Genomic DNA, 27,672 nt, shown 5'->3' on the forward strand with positions numbered 1-27,672 from the left:
ATGGCTGGCCCGCAGCAGCAGCAGCCCCCGTACCTGCACCTGGCCGAGCTGACGGCGTCCCAGTTCCTGGAGATCTGGAAGCACTTTGACGCAGACGGTCAGTAAACCTCCCAACTTGCGTGCCCGCTCGCCCCCAGGGGACCTGCGGGGGAAGGAAGAGGGCAGGGATGGTGCGGGCAGGTGTACGATTGCCCCAGGGGGTGTTTTGGCCGCAGAGCCTACTGAGGTCGAGGTCTCGAGTTTGAGAGACACCTGGCTGCCCTGGTAACAACTGTCCGGAAGTTTTCTTCCCTGGCAGAGACGACGGAGCCCACCGGCTTTTGCAGCCTCATTGTGGGCAAGTTGGGGCTTTCCCAGAGAGGAGGCCTGGGCTGGCAAGGCCCCCCCTGCCATGACTCCCCCTGCCATCTTATCTTCCCCGCCATCCTCTTCAAGGTAGCATCCTGCCTTCAGCGGCTGCAGCCACAGGTCTCAGAAGCCCACTCATATCTTCCCTCAAGTTCCCCTTTTGTTGAACACCAGGTTAGCCCCGTGGGGTCCTGGGGGCTGGGGCAAGCTGGGGGGTCCTGAAGGGACACTCTTGGCCTCCCCAGCCTATCTGGCGGGAGCAGGAGTGAAGAGGGCATCTGGGCGGTGAGCATCCCCTGGGCTTCCTCTGCCCATTTTCCATCCCTCACGGGCATTCAGGTCCCACTCACAGCAGCAGTGGGTGTGGTGGGGGGCAAGCTTGGGGTGCCAGCCTGACATGTTCCCTCACGGTGATAATCCTGGGTGCTTTGGGTGACTCCTTCCTTCTCTCGGTCAGGGGAGGCACAATCTTAAATGCCTCAGTGGCCCACCCTCTGCTTTGTGTGGTCTCGACATTGACTCACCCAAAAATCGAGGGCTGGACTTTCCAAAGGGCTGGACTGAATGAACCACCTTTGGACGTTGCCTCTAAGGACTGGGATTCCAAGGGTCTGTGATGGTCTGACTCAGGCATAAAGGGAGGTCCCCTTTTAGAGGCTTCTGATATCACCAGAGACTATTTCTCCACCATGCCAAAAAAAATTAAGTGATCTGCTTTCCTTCTCAGAGGTCCTGGCTGGAGTGGGCATCAGAAACGTTCTGGCATCTCAGACCATTGGCAGGGTGGTGGCCCAAGGTGTTTATCCTGGGATTGACAGCAAGGAGGATGGGAACCAGAGGGAGGATCAGGGAGAGGCTCCCTCTACTCTTCTCCCTTCCCTTCCTCACCTCAGCAGGGCGGGCGTAAAGGTGGCTAAGCAGAGGCCCCAGCCCAGAGTGCTGTGGAGAGGCAGGGGTTAATGGGTATGATAACCAGTGAAGTTCTGTTCCCTTGGAGCCCACTGAGAAATCTGGGGGTGTAGAGGACGGGGCATGTGACACCTGGATTAGGACAGCGATCTGCCTATGAATTACTGAATTACTGAAGAAGGTGGGTAGATTGTTCAATCTGTAAAATGGGGCTAAGGAGGGGTTGTATTTCCAATCCCTGGCTGGTACCATAAAACTCCCTTGGGGGAAAGGGCTGTAAGAAGATTGCAGCCTTTCCATATTCCAGATGACACGCACACTCCCTAAGGCTTCTCCTGCCAGCTTATCTGCACCAGAGACTTGCAGGATTCAAGGAAAGTTACCAAGTGGCCAAGGTTATACCACCGGCCTCCTGCCAGATGAGTCAGCTATAAACAGGACTCCACAGTTCTACTCTCCCCCTGTTCTCACGGGGACAACCGTGAGCGCTCTCGATAACCATGCAGATCCTCACATTTGTCTGAGACGTTGCACTTTTCAAAACACAATTGCACCTTCTTGGGTCCCGCCCAGTGAGGCTGTGGGCAGACCACGATCCTCCTTGTGCAGATGAGGGAACACAGTGTGACTCCTCTGAGGTCACGTAGCGAGGTGGTGGGGACACTAGCTCCTGGCCAGCGCTTATTCTGATTTCTGGACACCTGCATTCCCCCCTGACCCAGCCTCAGAGGTGATGGGCAGTTCTTTTAATACTAGAAAGGGGTCCCTGGCATGGCTGGAGCATAGCTAAGCTAGCATGAGGCAGAAGAGTCTGTAAAGACCCCCAAACCATTGTACCTCTGGCTCCCTCCTGCTCCTACGTGAAAGAGGAGCTAGATTACTTCTGGGTTCCTTGTCCCCCTTGGTGTCCCATTGCCCTCTCTGCTTACCACTTCAGGGAAGTCCCAAGGAGGGACCATGGACCTAACAGAGAAGGAAAGCTAAGAGGATTAAAACACCAGAGATGGCGCACAGGCGATTTAGGAAAATGAGGCTATAGCCACACTGAAATTCCACTAAAGGGCCCAAAGTTAAGCTGCGGATCACCTTGCTCTGGACCTGCCTTATCTGTCCCCTCTTGAACTCCCTAGGTTGCCAAAGGGAGCTTCCCCCTTAACCCCTGAGGTGTTCCCTGGCCTGGCTGGGCCTCCTCTTACTAACTCTGGCTTCTGTTTTTATCTTGGGGTTTCTCCCCGACGCTCAGAGTCCCCCTGATGCTCACAGAGTTAAAGAGCTCTGGGAGGACTCTGCTTTGCAGCTCACCAAGTCCCTGGAGGGAGCTCACTGGAGCCCAATTAGTCCCAGCCACCAGGGAGGGGGAGGACCGCCCCACCCCTCCTAGGCTCTAGTAAACAGAGAGTAGGAGTCTGTAGAAGCTGGATTCCAAGGAGGATGGGGATGCGGCCAGGGATCGCACCCTAACTCAGCCCTTTTCTAACGAGAAGGAACAGCCATCACCCTGGTGACTCTGCCCAAAGAGATTATCTTCAAAACTGTCATCAGCCTTGCGGTGGAGAGAGGAAGGAGCAGGTGTCTGGAGAGGGGAAACTGGAACTCAAAGAGGCAAAATTCTTTTCACAAGATCACACAGCAAAGTGAGAAGGTGGGGGAAATCCAGTAATCCTCTCCTAGTTCCCCCCCCCCCCACTCCTTCTCAGTGGTCAGCCAAGGTCATGCACTTGGAAGGGTTCAGGTGTCATCTCTCAAAGGCAAAGGTAAAGAAGACAGCAGCCGAGTGCCCCCTATGAGCTGCGTGGAGGCTGGGACTCTTCCACATATCACCCCCGTGCTCTGAGTGGCCCTTACGTGCCCTACATGAGTGAATCCACTGTTCTGTTGTTTCCTGGTCAGTGCTTTGTCAGAAGCGTTCTCACTCTGCAAGATCCAGGCTTCAGAGGGATGCCCAGCTCCAAGTTCACACTGGCCTCTCTTTGTGGTTCTGACCACAGGCTCCTATTCTGCTGACGATCGATCAATAGGAGGTCCGTGAGGAGCCAAGATTTGCCCTTGGCCTCTGCTACCCTTTGGGAGCAACCGCAAGTGTAGGCATATTTTCTCTCCCAGAGGCCAGCAGACATTCACAGGACAACATAGGGAATCCCACTCACTGCAAGAATTTATGCTACGTGGATATACTTGTACATATGCATAAAGTTATATGAACAAGGGGCCTGTTACCAAGTTCTCTAGGATACTGAAAATTTGAGAAAAGGTGCTTCCCTAGGGAACAGAAAAATAACTCCTGCTCATCTCTACAGTGGAATATTATGCAACTAAAGGGATTACGATGGGGCTTTTGTACTGACATGGAAAAGTGTCCAAGATGTATTACTGAGGTTTTTTTAAATTGTAGCAGGACACTGTCATAGTATGAGCCCAGTTTTACTACTAATGAAACAAGTATGCTGGAAAATATTGGGAAGACAATAATAATAGTGGTCCTTTCTGCAGAGTAGATGACGTAAAATTAAAAGGTTCATTAACTTTATAAGTTAATTTCTATAGTGTTTTACAAGAGCCTGTGTTTCTTGTGTAATCAGCAAAACGGTAAAGATTCAAGAAGGAAATAATTTTATAGGCATCTCTCCTCCCCTCAAAAGACATACATATATATCCCCAGGTGTGGGATTCTGCCCAGAGTTCTCTGGGCCTTTGCCTCCAGATGGCCCAGGTGGTGCAGGAGGCTCTCAAAGCCTCGCACAGGGACTGAGCCTTGTTCCATATGGGTGTGGCCCTGAGGACTTTGAAAATGAGTGACAGGAAGGACCACCAAGAAGTGAGGAAGGTCCTGTGCAGTCTTCCCTCCTCCCTCCTACACCCATTGGTAGTAACAGAAGCATCCTCCAAACCCACCCCCCACGGGGGGCATTGGCCAGATGGAGAGTGCCAGGCAGGCTCTCGGTCACTGATGAGCTTGTGTCCCTGTGGGGGAAGGGGAGGAAAGCTGAACAACAGCGCCTCTCAGAGGTGGAGAGAGGCCTGAGCAGCTTGCGCTGGGATGCTAAATGAAGAAGTCTTTTGGAATACTGAAAAGAAGACCTCTATGCATAAAATAGATAACTAATGAGAACCTACTGTATAGCACAGGGAACTCTACTCAATGCTCTGTGGTGACCTAAATGGGAAGGAGATCTAAAAAGGAGTGGATATATGTATACGTATAACTGATTCACTTTGCTGCACAGCAGAAACTAGCACAACATTGTAAAGCAACTATACCCCAATAAAAATTAATCATGATTTTTTAAAAAGACCTGCCCAAAAAAGGGTTACAGAATATCCGGTATATATTAAGCACTTACACAAATCCTACAGCTGTTACTATGCAATACAACTGTGCTATTCATAAGATAATTATAGGATTTATAAAAATGATTGCTTCTTGGAGCATTAAAGTCGGAGGGGTCTGGTGCTGGGAGGGAGCCAAAGTTGTCTGAGGGCGGCTTTCTTTTAACCCTGCTGGCGTTTCTCTGTGAGGTCCATGTGTCCAGTTTGGGCCTGATGTGGGGGTTCCTGCCCCACCTGGGGTAAGCCCTAGGAATAAGTCCCCCACCCCACCTCCACTTTCACCCCCAAATCCCCCACTGTTTTGCCAACAGTGCCGTTCAGTGTGGATGTCTGCAGCATGCCAGCCCTGCGCTGGGTGCCCTCTGTGCAGACCCCGTGCCCCATGGCCCGGCCTCTTGGAGGATGATCGCACCAGCCAAGGGGGGAGGCAGCGGTGTCTGAGAAGAGCTGAGCCTCCCGGGGAGGCAGCTGTGGGGACATTTTCACAAACAAGACACTCCAGCCTGTCTCGCCTCGCCGGGGCAGCCACCAGCGATCCCGCGTCCCTGCCCTACTCGCCTTGTTTATTCCCTTCTAGACTTCAGTGGTTTCACTAGCTGGCCCCCCGGGGGAGGTTTCCAGGGCTAAGGAGACCCTTCAGGGAAATCCCTCCCAATACCCAGGGAGCCGGAATTAATAGAGCAGGCGTGAGGCTCTTCAAGAACCGAGCCTCTCCAGCTCTGGCCCTGGCGGCTGTCCTGGACGACTGCATCAGATCCCGCCTTTGCCCAGCTGGTCCCAACTGGGGCCTCTGGCTTCAGCCCTCTCCGCCTCCTCTCTGGCTCTCGGCTGCCTCCCCTCCTCTCTCGCCCAATCTGCCCCATCCTTCTGGCCTCCTCCAGCCTGGGAACTGGCCCAGCATTAGGCTGCCAGATGTCCACGGGTTCAGGGGACCCAGCCCAACTCCAGAGCCTCTGTTCCAGAAGCAGCTCAGCCCAGAAACAGAGATTAAAAGTCAAATGTCTGAACAGTCATCCAGGAGCTGTTTGCACTGGGGTTTTCCCCCCAGGCACCTCTGGGAGATGCGTGTGTGTGTGTGTGTGTGTGTGTGTGTGTGTGTGTGTGTGTGTGTGTGTGTGTGTGTGACTGACAAAGAGAGAAACCAAGACAAAAGAGAGAAATGGACAGAGATCGCCTCTTGGGTGAACAGGAGGAAAACAGGCTGTGGTTCAATCTCTTTCCCCTCAAACTCCTTCTCTCTAACGCGAGGTCAGTAACACCCGTCTGCTTACCTGGCAGAGTGCTGAAGACCAGATGGGGCAGGGAGTGGAGAGCTCTTTGTAAATGGTGCACACCGTGCAAAGTGATGTTAACATTGGAGCAGAGCCTGAGGAAGCCAATTTCTTGCCACAAAGCGTGGTATTTGTCCCAGAGGAACTTGGGCTGGAGGGTAGAGGGCTACTTGCCCTTCCATAAATTTGAACTCCGGACAGACAGCCAGAAGGTCTGGCTTCATGAACGCTTTCTCGTGCAGGTAACGAGGAGTCTGAAACTGCGTAACTCCCCTCCTTGATTTCCTTAAAACTCAGCAACATAGAATAATACAGGTTGGTGAGCTCCACGCCACCTCCGCTGCAGCCCTAGGCCCGTGCTTTTCAAACGTGAACGCACCTGAGACTGGTTCAAGCGCAGATTTCCGGGCCTCACTTCCCAACAATTCTGATGTAGTCAGTCTGGGGTTGGTCCAGGAATTTGCGTTTCTAACAAGCTCCCAGGTGATGCTGACACCGTCAGGCCCCAACCACTCTTTGAGTAGCGCTGGCCTAGGCCCCTCTTGTCAGGAGAGGTGCCATCACTTGTTAAAATGAGACCCCGGTCTACCATCTCAGGGTTCATGCCAGCTCCCCCACCTCGAATGTGAAGCCACAGGCACGGCCTCTCCAGGGAGAAGATGCTCACATTCAAAAGCAGTGGTTCTCATGCTCCTATGTTGTTAAAAATGCAGATTTTGGTCAGCAGGTGTGGGCTGGGGCCTGGGATTCTGCATTTCTGTCAAGCTCCCTGTTCCACAGACCACACTTTGAATGACAAACCCTCATACCGCAGACCTGCCAAATTAGAATCTCCACTTCATAAGCTCCCCAGGTAATTCTTGCACACCTCAAAATTTGAGACAGTTCACTTTAAAGCAGTCCTTAATCCTGACTGCACTTCAGAATCATCTGGTGAGCTTTGAAAACATGCCCACAAGACACCCCCACCCCATCAAGTAAATCAGACGCTCTGGGGGTGGGGCCCAGGCAGTGGTGCGGTTTTAAAAGCTTCCCAGGTGATTCTAATGCACAGCCTGTGCGGAGAACCAGGACTCTGAGGCTGCAGTCATGCTGCAACTCTTTGGGCTGAAGGGTTTAGGGCCATGGATTGGTTTGGAAGACCGTAAGAGCACAGAGTATAAAATGCTGCTTTCCATTTATGCAAAATTTTACATCTTCCAAAATACTTTCACAGCCTCACCTTGTATGGCTGTCACAATGACTCTATAAAGTTAAAAAAAAAAAAGTATAAGTGGTTTTGAGCATAAATAGTTATACCCATTTTAGAGATCGAGAAACTGAGGTTCAGAGAGATTAACTCGCTCGGCATCACATGGACAGTCACAGAGCTGGTGGTAGACTTACAATTCTTACTCAGGTTCTTCTTACCTGTTCAACTCTCGGAAAATCTGTACACACAGATTCTCAGTGAAAAACAAGCCCCTTTCCGCTGTGAGGCAGGGCATTCTTTGGTCAAGGTTTTCCAAGTGCCTGTGGTCAGATTAATTGTAAAGAAGTGTTGTCTTACTTCAAAATTTGGGGAAACTGAGGCACAGTGGTGGTGAAGAATGGCAGCAAGCCTAGAGTAAGGAAGGATGCAGGGTCCCTGCCTCCACCCAGCCCCCCTCCCTAATGTTCACAGGATGCAGTTTGATACAGAGGTTAGGAGCGATGGTTGCTGTGGTAACCACATCTTTATCAATGCCCATCTGCGTGAGATTTGCATAGTGGCCAGTCACCCCACCCCCCCGTAAGATGGTCATAGAAAAAGCAAACCACGTGTCCAGTGCTGAAGTCCTCCCTAGAAGGGGGTAGGCCAACCTGTCCCCTACCCCCCGCCTCAGATAAGAGGAGCCTAACACACGATGGGTGGCGAGCTGCTCTAAGGGAAGTCAAAGTAGTGAACGTCTTTTCGCCCAGTGATGGAGGTCCTGCAGCCCCTGCCTGCTCAGCTAATCTCTGCTCCTCACCGTCTCCCTTCAGCTGGTAGGTTCCAGCTGTTCTTGTCCGGCTGCCTCACCCCGGTAGACCATTAAATGCTCTTAGGGAACAGGCCTATATCTAAACTTGGCTACAGCTCCCTGAGCTCCGGCCACAACGTTGAACTGTTCGGTTCAAAAAATAAAGGCTCGTGGAATTGAACCACATTTCCGTCCCTTTGCACAGGGCGAGGTGGTGGTGGAATTCCTAGCGTGGCAAGAGGGGCTCATCCAGCCTCTGGGGGCCTCTGGCCCCCCAGGCTGCTCAAGCTGGATTCAAGGAGGGCTTCCTTTCCACAGGGGCACCGGCCTCCATCCGCTGCCTTTGCTAGTAGCGGGGGCTTCTCAGCAAGGCCTTCCCTGCCCTCCCTGTCCAAGTAGCCTTTGTAGTTACTGCAGTCACCTCCTAATATGCTCACAAAGCACTCATGCTCGCTGACCCAGGTGTCCCCCCCGCCCTGGCCCGGGCCCAGCTCCGAGGCCTCTGGGACTTCGAACCTCAGCGCATGCCCACAGTGTGAGCTCCAACCCTTCCCACCCCCCCCACCCCCGCCTCCGACCCCAGCCTCCAGCTTCTGCTCCTAGACCCAGAGCTGAGCTCAGCTTCCTGCCTTAGAAGTGTTAGAATAGCCAGATCATGGCAGGCAGCGACCAGGGAGAGAAAAAGTACTTGTTCCTCCAACTCGGAGGCATTGTCAACTGGACCACTGCCTTTTTGTCTGGAAAGCCCTTCCTCCTCCCTCCCCCACGCCAGCTGGCCTGGCAGGCAGTAGGCGCTCACTCCCAAAACATTCCAGCTCTCCCAAGAAGCTCTGCAGAACATCCTAGAAGAAAGAGGACCACTCAAGCCTAGCGGAAAAAAGGTAACTCAAGTCTCATCTCTCCCCACCATGCCCCCAGCAGTTAACAATTATATCTTTTCCCTGCAGATAAAAATACATAGTTTCTCTCTCATGAGTCTCTCCACACACTGTGTATTGTGGCATATTGCCCACTAGAGGGCGCCACTACGGTTATTCATCCCAAATCTAAATTCTCAGGGGAGGCCGGGAAGAACACACATCCCACCCCACCCCCCACAGCCCCATCCATCCCCCCCAATAGCCCGCATGAAGGCCAGGGTAAATACTTCTTTCTTATTGTCTTTGTTTAGTTTGTAACTCCATTTGCCCTTGAAGCAAGCTGCCATCTCCCTTTCCTATTCAAGTTGAATATTCTCTGTGGGAACCTTGCTCAACTACTTTAGATCAGATTTGGAACTTGACTTTTGGCCAGTGGCTTCCAAACCTTGCTATATACATGGAAATTACCTGGGGAGCTTTTTAAAAATCACAATGCTTAGTTCATATCCCAAACCAATGACATCAGAATGTCTGGGGATGGGAGCCAGACGTCCATATATTTTTTAAGGTTCTAGGAGATTCCCATTCACAGCAGTCTGGAGAGCACTGCCTCAGGCCTGTCTGATTTCCCACCCACAAATGACTCCTCCTCGTCCCAGACAGACCAATGAGCTTGACCATGGACTCAGCTCGCCCTGGTCTCTAGGTCTTTTGGGTTCAGTGGTGGAGAACCTAAAGGACTTCTTCCTACTTATGTGATCTTGCAAGTCAGGCCTTGACCTTGGGACCTGGTCCTGATAAGTGCACTTTTCACCCAAATTCATTCCCATTTTATATACAAGTTCTGGTAACTGAACTCAAATAACAGCAACATGTACAGTATCACCAACAGACTAAGTGATAGGCTTTATGTACAAAATCCCATTTAATTACCCATTTTGCAGATGAGATGGGTTAAATAACTTTCCCAAAGCCATGCAGCTGGTAAGTGCAACAGAACCAAGATTTGAATCTGCTTCCACAGACCTCAGAGCCCCCTCTCTTCGTTACTGTGGGGTGGGCTGCTGCCCATGTGCTCGATCCCTGTGACCGACTCTTGGGTGCCCCCATCCGATGGAACAGATGCCCTGCCTTTCTCTTTCCTCTCTTCTGCATTAGTTTCCTGGAGCTGCCATAACAAGGTACAACAAACTAGGTGGCTTAAAACAACAGAAATTGATTCTCTCTCAGTTCTGGAGGCTAGAAGTCCACAACAAGGTGTCGGCAGGGTTGGTTCCAGGGTCTGAGGGGTAATGTGTTCCACGTTTTTCTCCTGGCTTCTGGTGGTTGCTAGCAATTCACAGCACCCCTTAGTTTGAAGATGAATCACTGCAATCTCTGCCTCTATCTTCACATGGCCTTCTTCCCTGTGTGTCTCTCTGTGTCTTCACGTGGCCTTCTTATAAGGACACCACTCATTGGATTTAGGGCCCATCCTAACCTAGTATGACCTCATCTTAACTAATTACATGTGCAAAGACCCTATTTCCAAATAGGGTCACATTCTGAGTTCCAGGTGGACATGGATTCTGGGGGGACACTATTCTTTTTTATTCATTAGAAAGTCTACTTTATTATATTATTATTTTTTTTTTGGCCACACCATGTGGCTTGTGGGATCTTAGTTCCCCGACCAGGGATCGAACCCATGCCCCCTGCAGTGGAAGCACAGAGTCCTAACCACCGGACCACCCAGGAAGTCCCTGGGGAGGTCACTCTTCAACTCTGTACACCCTCCTACCCCAAAGACCCTCGTTCTGCCTCTCACCTCATTTGCCCCAGTGACCAGGACTTGCCAGCTGCTGACAAACCTCGAGGCTGAGGACCTGTTGTCCCCTTGCCCAGCTGGCTATAGACAGACAGCTCCCAGCTCCTGCTCCCTCTGCTGGCATGGCTCAGAGACTGGCCCCTCCGTGTTCCCTGACTACTGAATGTATACCCCAGAGACAACAGCGTTATTAATCTTGGATCTCTCTGGTTACAAATGCCCAGAAGGCAGAACCCACATCCCTAACAGTCCAGGGCTGGCCCAGACACCTGCCTGATGACCAGTGAGGACAACAAGTTCTCCGTGAAGCCCCTGACTTCCCCACCTCACCCACCTACCATAAGTCTTACTACTTAGCTCTGAGGTTCATTACTTTTCTTCTTTGCTATCTTTGCAGGAAATGGCTATATTGAAGGTAAAGAGCTAGAAAACTTTTTCCAAGAACTGGAGAAGGCAAGAAAAGGCTCTGGCATGGTAAGCCCAGCCCCCTTCCCATTGTTTGGAATTTCCTGTCATCTTGACCCTGACTTTGAGCACTGTCTATCCTAGATCATACCTTCCATCAGCAGCCTGACATCTCTGGTCTTGGCCCTTAGAATTTTTCTTTTATTTGGAAGGTATTTAAAAATTGAAGTACTCCCTAAAAAGAGTACCTTACCTTCCTATCTTTGGGAGTCTGGGGTTGCTTCCCCCAGTGCCAACCTGGCACTACTCACTTCACTAAAGCCTTTTGGGGGAGCGTCTGAAATATTGAAAAGGTAAGGTGATTGGAGCTTGTCTGTGGTGGGTCCCATGTCTGGTTCTCAAATATATGGAGTCAAACCAACTCCCTCCCCGCTAGCTCCTGCGGGTCCTTTGGGGGGGGAGGGGGCGGGCTCTCTACTCTCCCTGCTGCGTGTCTGTTGGCCAATCCACTACTTACTAGCAAGTCCTCGTGGAGCCCTTTGGGAGATGAGTAACAAATCCACTGGTGAGCACCTGGTTCAGAGCTCAGCAGCACGCCCTGGTGAGGAAGACGCCCCAGCGACGGGCTTAAGCGATGGAGGTGATTCATGGGTTTGTTTATCAACAGTCCCCCCCGTCACCCCTCATTACTAGGATAATGAAGCCTGGATCACAGAAAGCACCGGCTTCACAACTGGTTCTGGGATCATGGGGTAGACGGAGGAATGTGTTTTTACAAAGTGCTTCATATCTGAAATCCTTCTCTCAGTCATTCCCTTCCTCAGATGGCATCAGGGATGATTTTCAAGTCTGTCAACAACATTCTCAACTAACATCATCCCAGACTGGTTCTCAGAGCAGCTGTTATGTGGTAGAAAAAATACTGGCCTTGGAAACAGGCGTCATGGGTTCAGATTCTGGCTATGCTAACTGGTGACCTCAGGAGAAGTCACTTTATCTCGGCCTCCGTGTGTGTGTAAAATGGACAGGCTACTAACATCGTGAAGACTGCTGTGGAAAGCAAATAGGATGGCCACATCTGTGATGAGGGCCTAGGGTCATTCCATGCACGTTTGTAAATGTAAAGCAATCAATATTGATAAATACATATTGACAAATTGAGACCAGTCCCAAAGGTGAAAAAGCAATAGAAGGGATTGAGAAAAGACTCTAAGAATTGGTAGAATTCTCCTTGGCCCAATCCTAGGAAACACACAACCCACCAGAAAGCCAACAGATAAGTGAAGACGGGACATCAAATGCCTAGATGGTTCATCATTGATTAGGGATAAGGAAGGGCTCGTTAATGCAAATAATTAATCAGCAGCACCCCAAAACCAAGAGAAGCTCTGAGAACGTCAAGAGGGCCTTAGATTTGTTAGGCGATGATGGCCCAATAGAACTTTTGAAGTTCTTTGCCTTTTTAGTAGTCACATTCATCTGTTTAAATGGGCTATTTAATGTGGGCTATTTAAATGACCCTTCAGCTACATAGACTTTCTCTTCACTTTCTTCCTGGCCTAAAATCAGAGTGAAAAGCATTGTGGAATTGCCAGTTAGTCTTTAAAGAAGAAAATGAGCGATTGTCCTTGCTCTGGTGGAGTGTCTAGAGCTTACTGGGGGCTCCTGCAATAAGTTGGGCTTATTAGAAGCTGCCTTAGTAAAATGTTGGGGCCTGAGTTCTCACATCCGAATAATGGGAAGAAGTCCTCACCCTTCTGACAGACTTACAGTTTAATCCGTCTCAAAGGCAGAGGGGCATGTTTAATTACGTGGTACAGAGCATGTCCACAGGTCCTTTGAAAATTCCCTTTGGAAATTATGTGACTGAACCTCAAAGAAGAGAACACTTAGATTTGGAGGGACCCTGAAAAGGGAAAGGGTACAGTCCTGATTACTCAGAGCATTGGTTCAACCTGGTTTCATGCCTGCGGATTTGGGGTGCGAAATGATTCCCCACCATTGCACACTGAAAGGGTGAGAGATCCACGGTTCAGGGGACCCAGCAGCCAAATCAGCCCCCTTTGTCTTTCTGCAGATGTCAAAGAGCGACAACTTTGGGGAGAAGATGAAGGAATTTATGCAGAAGTATGACAAGAACTCTGATGGGAAAATCGAGATGTCGGAGGTGAGTCCTACTGTCCTGCTGAGAGCTACGTGGGAAGGGCCGTCAGGAGTCACCTGTGCCTCTCCCATGCACAGGCACCTTTCTAGGGACCTGAATGAGGTGGTGGCCTTAAAGCCCCACGCCCATCCCCCCAGCACTTAGGCTGATCAAAGAGAACGGATGGAGCTTTTTCTTTGTCTCACAAGGAAAGGGGAAGCAACAAACATTGGCCTAAGACAGGATGAAGACCTTCAATGCTCTCGGGGTCCAACAGGTCCTATAAACGTGTGATGAGCTCAGTTTAAGTCAGAGGACAGGGTGAAGCCTAGGGAACAGCAGTGTTCACGCTCCACCTAAAGGCATCCAAAGGGGTGTGTGTGTGTGTGTGTGTGTAATTTATATATATTAATATATATACACATATACATTCATATATGCATATTGATATGTATATATGTATACACATATATCTAAACTCAGGGTTTGTTCACCCTAAACTGAGGCATATTAAAAATTTTGAGTTTATTTGAGCAAAAATCAATTCAAATGGGCCAGCACCAAACCTGAAATAGTTAGGAACACTCTACCAATGGGTGCTAAGGGGAAGTCTTTTATATAGAAGAGACAGAAGCAAAGCAAGGAAATTATTTGATTGGCTATAGCCTAAGCGGCTGCATTATTAGAGAAAGCCTAGCTGGCTGCTTTGGCTGTTTGTTTAGATTTGGGTTTGCTTATGCAGGCTAGTAAGGCATTAAGGCCACCTCAGTCTACCAACTTCCCTGTTTAACAATTTATATACACACACATACACTTATACATACACATATACTTGTGCATGTGTGTGCGGGCCTCACCAGACACCTCTGGAAATCAGTTTGCAAGCCATGGTCGAGTGGTCCAGGACGATGATAGCAGCACACAGAGGAGGACCGAGCTCCTGCTGGGGTGGACTGGTTGTCATGGTGCCTTAGGTCAGTGCCCTGGAAGCAGAGACAGAGATTTGAGTGGGTAAGACTTCAAGAGAAGGGAGGAGAGAGCAGCAGGAAAGGGCAGAGGAAGAAGCTAAGCAAGTGTGTGGTCTCAGCTGGAGCCTAGTCTTGGCCCGATCTCATGGGGGGCTCTGGAGTGTGGACTGTGCCACAGAGTTGTTCCCACCTTGAAGTAAGGGGTAGGATGGTCCTCTGTACCCCTATGTCAATCAGGCGGTGGATGCAGGCTGCCCCCTCCAGGAGGGGGGTTGGAGGGGAGGATGGCTGGGGCAGCCCTCGTTTGGTGGAGGGCAGTTCTCCTGCAGGGGGCAGCTGTGAGCCGCTAGCAGTCATCCTTCATAGCAGCTGAGGGATGGCCCACCAGCCTCATTAAAGGTGCAAAAGGCACCAAGACCATCCACTATAGATGCCTAAACTGCGGGCCTCAGCACATCGTGACTCAAATGGGCTTAAACCAGGGGTCGGCAGGCTTTTTCTGTAAAGATCCAGAGAGCGGTCAGTGTTTTGGAGTTTGCAGGCTGACAGTCTCTGTCCCGACTCTTCAGCTCTGCCCTGCGGCACAAAAACAACCACAGTGTGTAAATGAATGGGCCCTGCCATGTTCCAATACAAGCCTATTTACAGAAACAGGCCTTGAGCCAGATTTGGCCCATGGGCCACAATACACTGACTCTTGGCTTAAACGATGAGCGTCTCCTAATGAGAAATGCTATGGGAAGTGTTGGCTCCTGGTAAAGGAGGCCAGGCCTCCAGCCCTGCTTCTCTGCACTTCTCTTGGTTCTGTTCTCTGCCCCTAAAATGGCTTCATCCTCAGGCGGGTAGCAAGCTGGCTGCAGCAGCTCCGGGCATCACGTCCAGATGCAGAAAGGGCCCATCTCCTTTGGTCCCTGATAAGGGCAAGGAAACCTTTCCCAGAAGTACCCTCAGCAGACCTCCCCTCATGTTTTACTGGCCAGGAGTAGGTCACATGCCTACCCATAAGCCAGTTACTGGCCAGGGAAATGGGATTATGACATTTAGCTGAGACTAATTAGGACCTGCCTGTGACTCACGCATGCTGGGAGCAGAGAAAAGGGGAAGCCCATTGGGGGGGAGGGGGCAAGCGGGGACAGCCAACAGTGTCTGCGGCACAACAGTACTTGCATTTTTTAAAAAATCAGATTTGTTGTGGTATAATTTATGTACAATAAGCAGCAGCGGGGCTTCCTAGGTGGCGCAGTGGTTGAGAATCCACCTGCCAATGCAGGGGACAGAAATTCCCTGCTCCAGGAAGATCCCACATGCTGCGGAGCAACTAAGCCCATGCACCACAACTACTGAGCCTGCGCTTTAGAGCCCGTGAGCCACAACTATTGAGCCCACGTGCTGCAACTACTGAAGCCCATGTGCCTAGAGCCCAAGCTCCGCAACAAGAGAAGCCACGGCAATGAGGAGCCCGCGCACCACAACGAAGAGAAGCCCCCACTCACCGCAACTAAAAAGAAAGCCCGTGCACAGCAAAAAAAGACCCAACACAGACAATAAAATAATTAATTAATAAAAAAAATAATAAGCAGCGATTTGAAGTGTAAAATTCCATGAGTTTAGACAGTTGTACACAGCCACGTAATCACCACCACAATCAAAATACAGCATTTCCATCATCCCCAAAGAGTTCCTCTGCCTGGTGTAGCCCACAGCACCAGTAACCACCAATCTCAGGTTAGTCTGCATTTTCTAGGATTATATATATGGATTCAACTATTAAGTATTCTTTTGAGTTTGGATACTGGCATTTTAAAGTGGCATGACTTTCTGTACCTCCAGCTGCTCATACCCGAAGGTTTGGGGGTGACCCAGGAGGGCTTCTCGGAACATCCTTCTTCCCCTTTGAAGGGCTGCCCGCCCCTGTTCTCAAGGAAGGAAGCAAAATGGAGCAAAGTGTGACTCCCATGCTGCCTTGCCTGTTTTCCTGGCCATTTTCCATCCTCCCTGCAGGAAGGTCTGTCTGCTCCCTGGCAGGGCTCTCTGTAACGTCACTGTCGCTCTCTGATCCCCGCAGCTGGCGCAGATCCTGCCGACTGAGGAGAACTTCCTTCTGTGCTTCAGGCAGCACGTGGGCTCCAGCACCGAGTTTATGGAGGTGAGACCCAGGCGCTGCCTTCTCTCTTGCACATCGGGGTCTGCCTTTCATGTCCAGAGACAGGCCCACCCAATGCCTGGGAATGGTCCCTGGCAGACACTAAACCCCTTGTGAGTAGCTCAGCTACTCAGAGTGTCCTCCATGGACCTGCAGCATCAGGGTCACCATCACCTGGGTGCTTATTAGAAATGCAGAGTTCCGGAGCCGCTGACTCAGAATCTACATTTTAACAAGATCCCCAGCTGATGTGTGCGCACATTACAGTGGGGGGAATAAGGTGAGAGGTAAGCTTGGGTAAATAATGTGTACACACCGCTTCCCATTTGGGTATTTGCTATAGATAACTGCATATTACAGCCTCTGAGAAATCCTGCAGTAAAGAGACCTGTTTCACTTGGTTTACCTCCGGAATCTTTCATATTTTCTTCTCACTCAATGGCATTAGTGTTCCTGGAATTCAGGATTCCAAGGAGCATTCTTAGGAAGGATGGATTTAGGTACCATTCTAAAGCTGAAAAAGCCCAGGGAGAATTCCAGTTTCCGGTATCTTCCAGGTTTGATCTCTGACTGTGGTCTGGGCTTCACTGTCCATCTTTAAAATGGATGTTGCCATCTCTGCAGTAGCAATTCTTTGAGATCCTCATGGGAAATAGGACATCCAAACTCAAGTGTCTTTTGAGTAATAGTCAACTGATAGATTGAACCGTGTGAAACTGCTCATATTTAACCATTCTTTATTTACAAAAATTGGAAATTCCATGTGGTTTAACCAAATATATTACTAATCCTGATGTCCGGCAAACTACCAATTATTTTTTGCTATTTTTCTGGGGTTCTGCACCCTAACTTTCAATGTATGTATCCCTCAACGTGAAAGTCAACCCATACCAGCCTTTCTCTCTCTCTCTCACACTCTCACACACACACACACACACACACACACACACACACACACACACACGCCTGCTGTGATAAATAATGAATAGCCTTCAACACAACTCCGGTCGCCATTTGTCATGTTAAATCCATTTCCAGCCACCGGTAATCCTGTCCATGATTCACTGTTTAAAAATGACTGGAGAGCCAGTCCCGAAACACACATGGCAGTGAGTTCCCCATACGGACAGAAAGTCAGTTAGAAATAATGGATTCCCAGGGCAGAAGCCTCATTTTTTTTTTAAGTGGCAGTTTGCCTAAGTATCAGATATGGATTTAATTTTATGATGCTTTAAAGGATTTTCTCTAGTTTTTTCAAGATGGCAAAATTCCATAAGCTGGTAACTGACATGCTGGATTCTGTTCTTCGCCCCCCTCTTGCCTGTCTAGGAGGAAAAGTCCTTATATACATAGAATTTGGCAGGGTGCTGCTTTTGTGAGTGTCAACTTTTCTGTCTGTAGAAAAGGGAGCGTTAATACTTGATTGCTGCTTTCCTGATAGGGAGGCAGCCAGAGATTGGCCTCTGTTCCACCTATGATCAGGAAAATGGGGATGACAGTTTACAGAGGGCAGAGATGCTTAAGGGGTGGGGGGGGGGGAATACCTCTCTATCTTTTTTGTTGTTGTTGTTTTCTTTTTTTTGTTTTTCTTTTATTTTTTTTTATCTTTATTGGAGTATAATAGCTTTACACTGTTGTGCCAACTTCCACTGTACAACAGAGCGAATCCGCTGTATTTATACATATATCCCCATATCCCCTCCCTCTTGAGCCTCCCTCCTGAGCATCCCTCCCACCCTCCCAAAAACCTCCCTCTCTAGATCATCAGTGGTTTTTCTCTGTGTAGTTGACATGGTTCCACATTTTACCTGCCTTTATCCTTTAAGCCCCAGCATAACTACTGAGCCAAGACCACCCCCACCCCGCAAGTTGCCTGGGACCCCACCATCCTACAGGAATATCCCCTCCTGGGGTTGTCCATTTGTTCCGTCTTTATCAGCTGGAAACATGAAATGGCCCCTCTGTCGCCCTGAAAGGTTCGTGCTGTCCGATGGCTCCCATCCCACTGCTCAGCACAACATTTTAATTTCTAATTTTAGTGACACCTCGGGATTTCTTTGAAATCTCACAAAGCCCTGGTCTCTTGAACTCTTTTCCTTGAATGGGAAGAGAATAATGACCCACTGATGGCTGAGCACAAAGTATTGGACAGAAGAGAAGTCCATCATGAGAGCGTGGGGCTAGGGGTGGATCCAGGGAGGGAGGGAGAGAGGAGGGAGGGAGGTCAGATGTGCTGGGATGATCTCACTGTGAAAGCAGCTGGATGCTTTGCTCTCTGTGAGGACTGGGGTCCCTTCAGGTTATCCTCCCCTTAGGCAATTTAGGGGGTGTCTGCCTTTTTTTCCCAGTCAAGACAACCTAGATGAACTAAATTCCAATGCGCTAAATGCATGCAGGTGGTTGGTGAAGTCATATTTGAAAATCTGCACATATTTCTTTGTGCTTACTCAAGGGTGGGCTTTCAGAGCATGGGAAGGAATATTTTGATGGAGCTGGGCGTTTTTTTCCCCCAAAGAAAGTACTCTCCCCTAATCAAAAGCCATCTACCCAAGTTGTATGTAGTATAAGTCTACCTTTTTATTGGGGCGTGCTCATATCTCATAACTTTTTAAAAAATCAGGATCAAATTTGTTGAGCCACTGCTATACCATGGGAAGTACACAGCCTAATTTGTTGGAATGGAAGAAAGATCTTAAAATACCTATACATTCTCACACTCCTCACAATAAAAGGCGGACGTGCCATCAACAGACAAATGTGTGGTACATATATACAATGGAATAGTACTCAGCCATAAAAGAGAATGAAATAGTGCCATTTGCAGCTACGTGGGTGGAACTAGAGATGATCACACTAAATGAAGTAAGTCAGAAAGAGAATGACAAACACCATATAATATCACTTATATGTGGCATCTGAAATATGACAGAAATGAACCTATCTTTGAACCAGAAATGGACTCACAGACATAGAGAACAGAGCTGTGGTTGCCAAGGGGGAGGTGGGATGGGGGAGGGATGGACTGGGAGTTTGGGACGAGCAGATGCAAACTATTATGTATAGAATGGATAAACAACAAGGTCCTGCTGTATGGCACCGGGAACTGTATTTTTATTATCCTGTGATAAATCATCATGGAAAAGAATATGAGAAAGAAAATATACAAAACTGAAACTAACACAACATTGTAAAACAACTATGGTAAAAAATGTTTTTAAAAGTGGGGGACATGATGTGAGAATTTGGGGAGATAGGAGATCAAATGTGGGAAAATAGTGCCTGCTGACTCTCAGAAAATCAAGTGCTGCCGGTGTCTAGGTGGAGCTGAGGGAGAAGGGAATAAAAATTAAGGGCAGAACACTTGGAAGAAAATCTAAGAACTATGATCAGGCACCAAAAGAGGCCAAAGATTAGGGAAACATGGTTATCTGGGCCTTCTGTCACAGATACACCCGCTTCTACCCCTACAATGGTACTCCCTCGTCCCCACCAGATGGCTTAGGTTAAAGGCTGGCTTTCAGGACAGTTGCACTCAGGACCAGATTTTTTCAGGACCATTGTATTAGTTACCTACCGCTGCGTAACAAATTACCCCCTGACCAAATTTACCAGCCTAAGGCCACAAACATTTATTATCTCTCAGTTTCTGTGGTTGGAAATTTGGTAACAGCTTAGCCAAGTGGCTCTGGCTCAGAGTCCCTCACAAGATCAAGGTCAAGATGTCAGCTGGGCTGCAGTCATCTGAAGGCTTGACTGGAGCTGGAAGATGCACTTCCAAGATGGTGTACTCACGTGGCTATTGGCAAGAGGCCTCAGTTCCTCACTACATGAGCCTTTCTATAGGGCTGCTTGAGTGTCCTTACACTGTAGCATCTGGCTTCCTAAGTGATCCAAGGGAGAGACCAAGAAGGAAGCCTCAATGTCTTTATGACCTGGTCTTGGAAGACACACACTGCCATATCTGCCGTGCTCTATTCATTAGAAGTGAGTCACGAAGTTCAGTCCACATTCAAGGAGAGGGGAATTAGGGAGGTGAAGAATTTATGGACATTTTAAAACCATTCCAACTGTTTTTCCTTGTTTCTCCTGTGAAATGTCTGCTCCTGTTCAGATGGCCAGAACGGAGAGGGAGGACATGGTCAGACCCCTATCACCTACTGAAGCTCTGCTTCTCTTTGATCCCCCAGATACTGCGGTCAGCAGGCAGTTCTCTGGTCCCTCACAGGGACCCAATGCATGTACCAAATAACCAGGACTCAGATTAGAGCCCAGAACCAGTATGGAACACGATCCAGGGAGGGACGGATTATCCAGGCCTAGATCACATGCCTACCTCTGGAGATGGGTCAGCCCCTCTTGAACCATGTGGACTGAGCATGAGAGAGGGGTAGTTTCCTAAAAACAAAAGCGGGGGGGGAGGATGCTTTTTATCAGAAGGATGGGGGAGTGGTCGTGGGACAGTCTAAACAAACGGGTTACACTACCAATTCTGTCCCACCTTCAGACAGGGCTGCCACGTGCATGATGATGGAGGGGTAGCGGGTGTAATACAGTGAAGAGTAACCAAAGCCTGTTTCTGCCCCTTCCAGAGGGTTCTTACCCTTGCCCCCAACTCCCATGCAGAGAAGGAGAAGCTCCCAGAACAGTAAAAGGACACCCAATATACCCACAGCAAAAATGGGACCCACCAGGTGCTAGTGCGAGTCCTGGTAAAACCTGCCTGGTTGTCACCTTAGAAAAGGGTAGCCCTGGTTGCAAGGTGATCCTGTAGCCAGAGTAGGGAGACCTTGTCCCAGAAGGTGTTTTTCCTTCACTGTGTGACCTTGGCCAAGACACTTTATTTCTTCATCTGCAACATGGAAAGGACTGGGCTAGCCCATCTCCATGTCCCCATCTGACTGTAATATCCTCAAATATCAAGACCCAGCCTGGCCCATGAAAGGGCGATGGAGGGGAGCTTATAGGTGTGGATAAATCTTTGTGACTAGGTTGACATTCCCGTTGCAGGCTTGGCGGAAGTATGACACAGACAGAAGCGGCTACATTGAAGCCAACGAGCTCAAGGTAGGATGGGCCTTGGGGGGGGGGGGGGGCATGACGGGCACAGAGAATGGGCCTGAGGCCCAAGTGGTGGTGGGTTTAAGCAGCCTGGGGAGGGAGGAGATGTTGGGTGAGGAATTCGGGTGTGTGGTCTACTTAGGGATGCTCAGGCCTGGCTCTGAATGGTTGGACATGTTCAGCCATGTGACGTCAGCAGCAGGGCCATAAGAGTTCAACCAGTTCACACTCCTCCACGCCAGTGCCCAGGACAGACACCCTCAAGGCATTCCAGCACTTTGGCCTTCTGGCCTGCACGTCTCCACCTAAATTCCTCTGGACCCAGGGATCCCCAAGCACTGCTTAGCCGTGTGTCCTGGACTCTCTGAGGAGCCAGAGCCAGTTTCTACTGCCTGGCCTGTGGGGTGAGGTTGCATCCAGCAGCCCCCTCCCACTTCAAGGTCACTCCACAAGCATTAAGGGGTAAGAGAACTGTGAGGGCTGCAAGCGATGTAAATGACGGACCTCAGAAAACAACGTGGAGTGACTGTCTGAACGGACAGGTGAGTGAGTCAGGGACGGACGGACTGAGTCAGGAGCTCTGAAGAGGTCTTTTGTATTCTAGGGATTCCTGTCTGATCTGCTGAAGAAGGCGAACCGTCCATATGATGAACCCAAGCTCCAAGAGTACACCCAAACCATCGTGAGTGGCCGGAAGTATCCCTCCTCCCCAGGAGCACAGGATATGGGCCCCAGATGGGTGGGATTTGGGGTTTGTAGGGCCGTTAGCTGGCTGATTCTTCAGGCCGGGGAGAAGTGACTCCCAGTGGCAGCTGGTGAGAGGGATGCCAGTTCCTGGCCCCCGTACCCGCTCTCTGAGGTCCCCACTCAGCCAGGTGCTCCTGGGCCAGTGTAAGACCAGAGCATCTGTTTCCATGACAGCCTCTGCAGCTCCAGGAGAGGATAAACTTGGAGAGGGTGAGCCTTTAGTGCTGGCCTGCTGTTCTCGGCAGCCCTGTCCCCAAGAAGGGGGGAAGGGAGCCATGACAAAGTCCCTGCTGTCTCCCCCGTGACCAGTTTAGCCCATGCTGGTCCCTGCCTCCGGGCGCCCTCAGAGGACACATGAGCCTACTCCCCCATCTTCCTCCCTCTCCGATATAGGGGATGACAGGCCAAGGTCCCACATCAAAGCAAATAACCCAGGCGCCACTTTCTGTCCCCAACAGCTACGGATGTTTGACTTGAATGGGGATGGCAAACTGGGCCTCTCGGAGATGTCCCGGTAAGTGCCCGTCCTCACTCAGCCCAGCATCACTTTTCACAAGGCCCCTGCAGACCATCCCTATCGCCAAGATCAATCAGTGGGGAAAGTGACAGGTCAGGTGTCCCGAAGCTCACATCAAAGGTAGATCAAATCATGACCATCATCACCTCAGTGTTCTGTCTCCCTCTTTTCAGAACTTTCCGCTGACACCTGATTATTAAGTGCTCAGAGAGCGTTTCCGTAACTACAGATGCTCCTTCTGCATCCTCCCCCCCAGCCAGGTCTGAGTTGCTCTTGCCTCTGCTCTGTCTCCTAATTGCTGCTCTAACATTCTCTTTCCAGACTCCTGCCTGTACAGGAAAACTTCCTGCTTAAATTTCAGGTAAAAGAGCCTCTTTGCTTTTCTTTGATTCCTCCCTTCCCCTCATCCCTCTGAGCTCACCCTTCCTCAACACAGACACACGCACACGCACACGCACACGCACACACACTCTGCAGGGCTTTGGCTTCTATCTTTAATACCTTGGGCCTTCCAGGGCATGAAGCTGACCTCGGAGGAGTTCAACGCGATCTTCACATTCTACGACAAGGTGAGAGAGAGGATGGTGTGGATGGAAAAGCAGGAGGCCCATCCCAGGCCCCTCCTCCCACCCCCAGCATGGCTCACCTTGGTCCTTAGGAATAAACAAGCTGTGGGAACAGCTGCCTGGGCCATGCAGCTTCTTCCTGACCCTTTGGATTCCCTGCCGCATCTTCTGCTGCGTGAGAACATAAATGTCCTTAACAGTTTGTGGCCTGTGGGACCTAAGGTGTTGGTTCCTTAGAAGTACAGGAACCAAATGTAAAATAGACGGCTACTGGGAAGCTGCTGCATAACACAGGGAGATTAACTCGATGCTTGGTGATGACCTAGAGGGGTGGGGTAGGGAGGGTGCGAGGGAGGCTCAGGAGGGAGGGGATATGGGGGGGTCTATGTATAACTACAGCTGATTCTCTTTGTTGTACAGCAGAAGCTGGCACAACATTGTAAACCATTATACTCCAATAGAGACCAGAAAAAAAAAAAAAAAAGTACAGGAGAGAATAGTTCATGGAAGACGGTTATGCCCCGAACTAGGGTGTGATTACGTTGTTGGGGCCCAAAGGGAGGAGGTGCTCAGTGCTGCTCCCCCGGAGCCAGGTCATAATCTTGTTTTTCTAGGAAGTGGGGGGTGAGAGGCCCTCCGGACCACCGTCACCCCTCCCTTAGCTGCCCCTGTATGGGTGACTCCAATGGTTTTCCTTAGAATTACAGGCTTGGGGGTAAACTTTAAGTAGCCCTGTGTTCATCCTGACATCTTACTGTGGGATTCGACAGGGAGTTAGCAAAATGCTTCTCGAAGCTCATGTACGTGTTCAATGCAAGTGAAAAACACCAGAAGGGAAGGTTACCAGCAGTTTGCCCTGGACCCTCCCGTTCCTGCAGTGACTGGTAACGTCAGAAGTGACACGTTGTTTTGGCCCCTCTTTTGCTCAGAGTAAAGACTGTTAGCAAAGTGAGACTCTGGTGGGGGGTCGCGGGGCCTGAGTTCTGAGGCTCTACGCTGACCCTCTGCTCCCCGCTAGGACGGAAGCGGCTACATCGATGAGAATGAGCTGGACGCCCTCCTGAAGGATTTGTACGAGAAAAACAAGAAGGTGAGTGGCTGAGCTCAGAGGCGGGGCGCCGTGCCGGAGGTGGGGTGGGGTGGGAAGGCAGGACTGCATTTTGCTCCCCTCTGATCACCCCTAACACGGCAATGGCAGGTTTCGGGTTTGGTTTTTTTTTTCTGGTTGAATTGATTGAAGTGTTTTTTTTTTTAAAAAACACACATAAGAACGTTTGCCATCTCGGCCATTTTTAAGTGCACAGTTCAGTGTCATTACGGACCTTCACAGTGCTGTGCAGCCATCACCAGCGCTCTTTTCCATCTTCCCAGAAGGAAACTCTGTACCCATTAAACAATAACCCCACCCCCACCCCTTGCTGCCTCCCCCCAGCCACTGGCACTCACCATTCCACCCTTTCTACGAATCTCACTGTTCCAGATACTTCATGTAAGTGGGATCATGCAGTGTTTGTCTTTCTGGGTCAGGCTTATTTCACTTAAGGTAGCGCCCTCAAGGTTCATCCGTGTTGTAGCATATGTCAGAATTTCCTTCCTTTTTAAGGCTCAGTAACATTTCACGGTGTGTCGATCCCACAATTTATCCATTCACTCACAGGCAGACACTTGGGCTGCTTCTACCTGCTGGCTGATGTAAATGACGCAGCCGTGGGGCCGCGGCAGTTTTGACATGGCCCAGTTCTTGGAAGTGTCAGCCACGTGGCCAAGAAAAAAGACTTTTTACACAAGGGGAGATTTGGGAGAGCAGGGCCTGGTGGGAGGCGAAGGTATTCTGAATTGCCTGCAGAATCTGGAGCTGGGGACGGCGCTAAAAGGAGTCCCTGAAGAATTTGTTCCCTGGAGGAAAAGGCTGGGACCTGAACTCCGTTCCTCTGCCCAGTCGTGTGGCCTCCTGGACAGACCCCGTGGGCTGTATCTTGGTGCTGGGAGGGGAAGACGCAGGCGCAACAGGAGCCGGGAGATGACTCTTAGCCGTGTCTTTCTCCACCTCTTGGAAAATGTCTTTCTCTGAGCGAACGGTCTTGCTGCTTTCATGAGATGATGAACGCTCTATAATTCCTTGCGCTGTCTAACTGCCTGGGCTGTCAGGCAAGAGCTAAATTTAAGGCTCAATTTCAGGGCAAAACATGCGTCACAGCCTCTGAGCCTGCCTCCCTTCCCAGTTGCCTTCCGACCTCTTTATCCTGATAAAGAGGCCATCCTTCACCTCTTTACATCATCCTTCATTTCTTTCACCCTAAATTTATGTTTTCCTTTACTACAATTGCTTTTTGAAAGAGGCAGAACATAAATTGTAAGCAAATACTTCCTAGGAAGAAGGAGGGACTCACTACGTGCTTGAACTTGGCAAACTTTTTCCTGGCACCAGACTCTAGGAGAAAATTATTTATGCATCCTTATGTGTCCAAGGAACGTTGGGCGTCGTGGTGGAAAATATCTTTAACTGTAATTATATTAATGAGGCATAATTATTCTCCATGTGGCCCTGCTTTATACCTGAGGCTGATGGGCCTGGAAGGCAGGCATTAAATCTCAGGAGACACCTGAATTTTCCTGGTCATCATCTAACTAGGCTCGTTCTTGATTACCACAAAGACAACTCATACAGCTACACAGCTTGACTCGAGATGCGGAAACCAAAAAAAAAAAAAAAAAAGAGTCAGGTGCTGGGGTTAAGAAATCTGAAGGCCAGAGAACAAGGATATTAATAAAGTTGTTTACCTGGGAGCCCACCTCCTGTACTAAGCTCCGGATTTAGCACCTGGGGAATCGAGTAGAATGAATCAGTAGAGAGACCTGCATGCCTGTAAATAACAGCCCCCAAGTTGGGAGGGGAACGGCCACTGTTAGGTGACCCCACGTGCTAGATGCACATACCACTTCGACGGGTGCCTGCATGGACAGTGATTCAGTTTCTCAGCAGGTTAATGTTTGAGGCTCCTGAGGGACAGGCTGATGAGCTCAAACTTTGACATTTCTTAGTGCTAAGACAACTGCAGCTTGCTGAAGCCTTGCCCAAGCTTCAAGCAATACTTCTAGACACAGAAAATAAGCAGCGCCTCCATCCAGTCTGCTAACACTCCTGATGCCACACTGAACTGGAGGGTTTTGTCAAGCTCAGGGCTGATATGTTGGGTCCCTTCCTTGGCTCCTAGTTGAGTGGTAGGTTGCTCAGGCACACCCCAGTGGTGGGGACTAGGTGACATTTTTCCAGGAACTTCACAGCTTTAGGGAAGATGCCCTTTGACGCTAGAGATGCCTGCAAAGTGCCTTGGGCTGCGTGGTGGCACAAACCCAGAAATCAGTAATGTGAGGGGATGTCACCAAGTGATGCGATAAAAGACTGACCTTGGAGCACTGAAGACAGGTGAGCCAGGTAAAGAATTACACAGACTGCAGGACTCAGGGAACTAAGACTATTCAGGGCTGTAGAGTTGGTCCCATCCATTACGTTAGCCAATGCCTTAGTCTTTACACCTCAGTTTTCTCATTAGCTGAATGGGGATAGTGACCCATCAGCCTGGAAGGGGAACTATTTAAAAAAAAAAGATCTGCCAACATGTTCAATACAAAAGGAGGAGGAGGAAGAGGAAGGAAGGAGGGAGGGAAAGGAAAAGATAGTTGTTTAAGTGATTTTCCAGTGTTGAGGATGACTTTGCTGTATTTCAGAACTTTCGGCTACTGGCCTCCAAAGCAACAGAAGGCACGTGGGCTGCTGGTGCTGTTTGGCGCTGGCCTCCGTTTCAGATGAGGCCGCGGCCGTCTGTTCACAGGTCACCTGTCTTAGAGCCTCCGAAGGCCACGGGAGCCAGTGAACAAGCAGTAGGCAGGCAGACTTTGCTGCTGGAGGAGACAGGAGTTCAAATTCCTTGTTTCGCTGGGTGAGGCTTAGGACAGCACGATCCCAGGGGCCTGAAGACAAAACCAGGGAGTTTCCCTGGCATCCTCCTCCTCACCTGCAGGGGCCCGGCAGATTGAGTAAATGGAGGCCCAGTGATGTAGAGGAATTTAGAGAAGTTATGCGTAGATAATGACTGTCACCGGTAGCTACTGTTTGGAGTGCGTGCTGTGTGTCAGGTACTGTGATAAGTGCTGTTTACCTTCGTGTCCTCATCCAATCATCATAACACCTCAATGAGGCAGGCTTATTACTGTACCCATTTTACAGATGAGGCAGCTGAGACTCAGAAAAGGTTGAATACTTTCCCCAAAGCAATGCAGCCAGTAAGTGAAAGGGAGAGTGTTTTAACCCAGTGTTTTCTGACTCCAAAGCCCATGCTTTGTATGCCTCTAAGCTACTTGCACTGCGACGGGATAAAGGAAAGGTTCTGGCGGAATGAATAGGTGGACCGTTTGGGTGGGGACATCCCCTAAGCCTGCTCTGACCCTCTCCCCATGTCTCCTAGGAAATGAACATCCAACAGCTCACCAACTACAGAAAGAGCGTCATGTCCTTGGCCGAGGCGGGGAAGCTCTACCGCAAGGACCTGGAGATTGTCCTCTGCAGCGAGCCCCCCATGTAAAAGGAAGCACGGGGGCTGCTTCTCCACCTCCCCCCAAA

The 27,672-nt window shown here is 49.9% G+C and overlaps 1 protein-coding gene across 1 annotated transcript; it reads left to right on the plus strand.

Moving 5' to 3' along the window:
* CALB2 (calbindin 2) lies at positions 1-27,634 on the plus strand. The gene is made up of 11 exons (XM_057712857.1): positions 1-97; positions 10,902-10,978; positions 12,987-13,076; positions 16,086-16,166; positions 21,171-21,227; positions 21,826-21,903; positions 22,427-22,482; positions 22,807-22,846; positions 23,001-23,054; positions 24,070-24,141; positions 27,518-27,634. Exons 1-11 carry the CDS (start codon positions 1-3, stop codon positions 27,632-27,634), a joined length of 819 nt encoding a protein of 272 aa, XP_057568840.1.
* Positions 27,635-27,672: the final 38 nt, after the last annotated feature.

The sequence above is a fragment of the Hippopotamus amphibius genome, chromosome 16 (genome assembly GCF_030028045.1).
Source record: "Hippopotamus amphibius kiboko isolate mHipAmp2 chromosome 16, mHipAmp2.hap2, whole genome shotgun sequence".
Taxonomy (NCBI): domain Eukaryota; kingdom Metazoa; phylum Chordata; class Mammalia; order Artiodactyla; family Hippopotamidae; genus Hippopotamus; species Hippopotamus amphibius.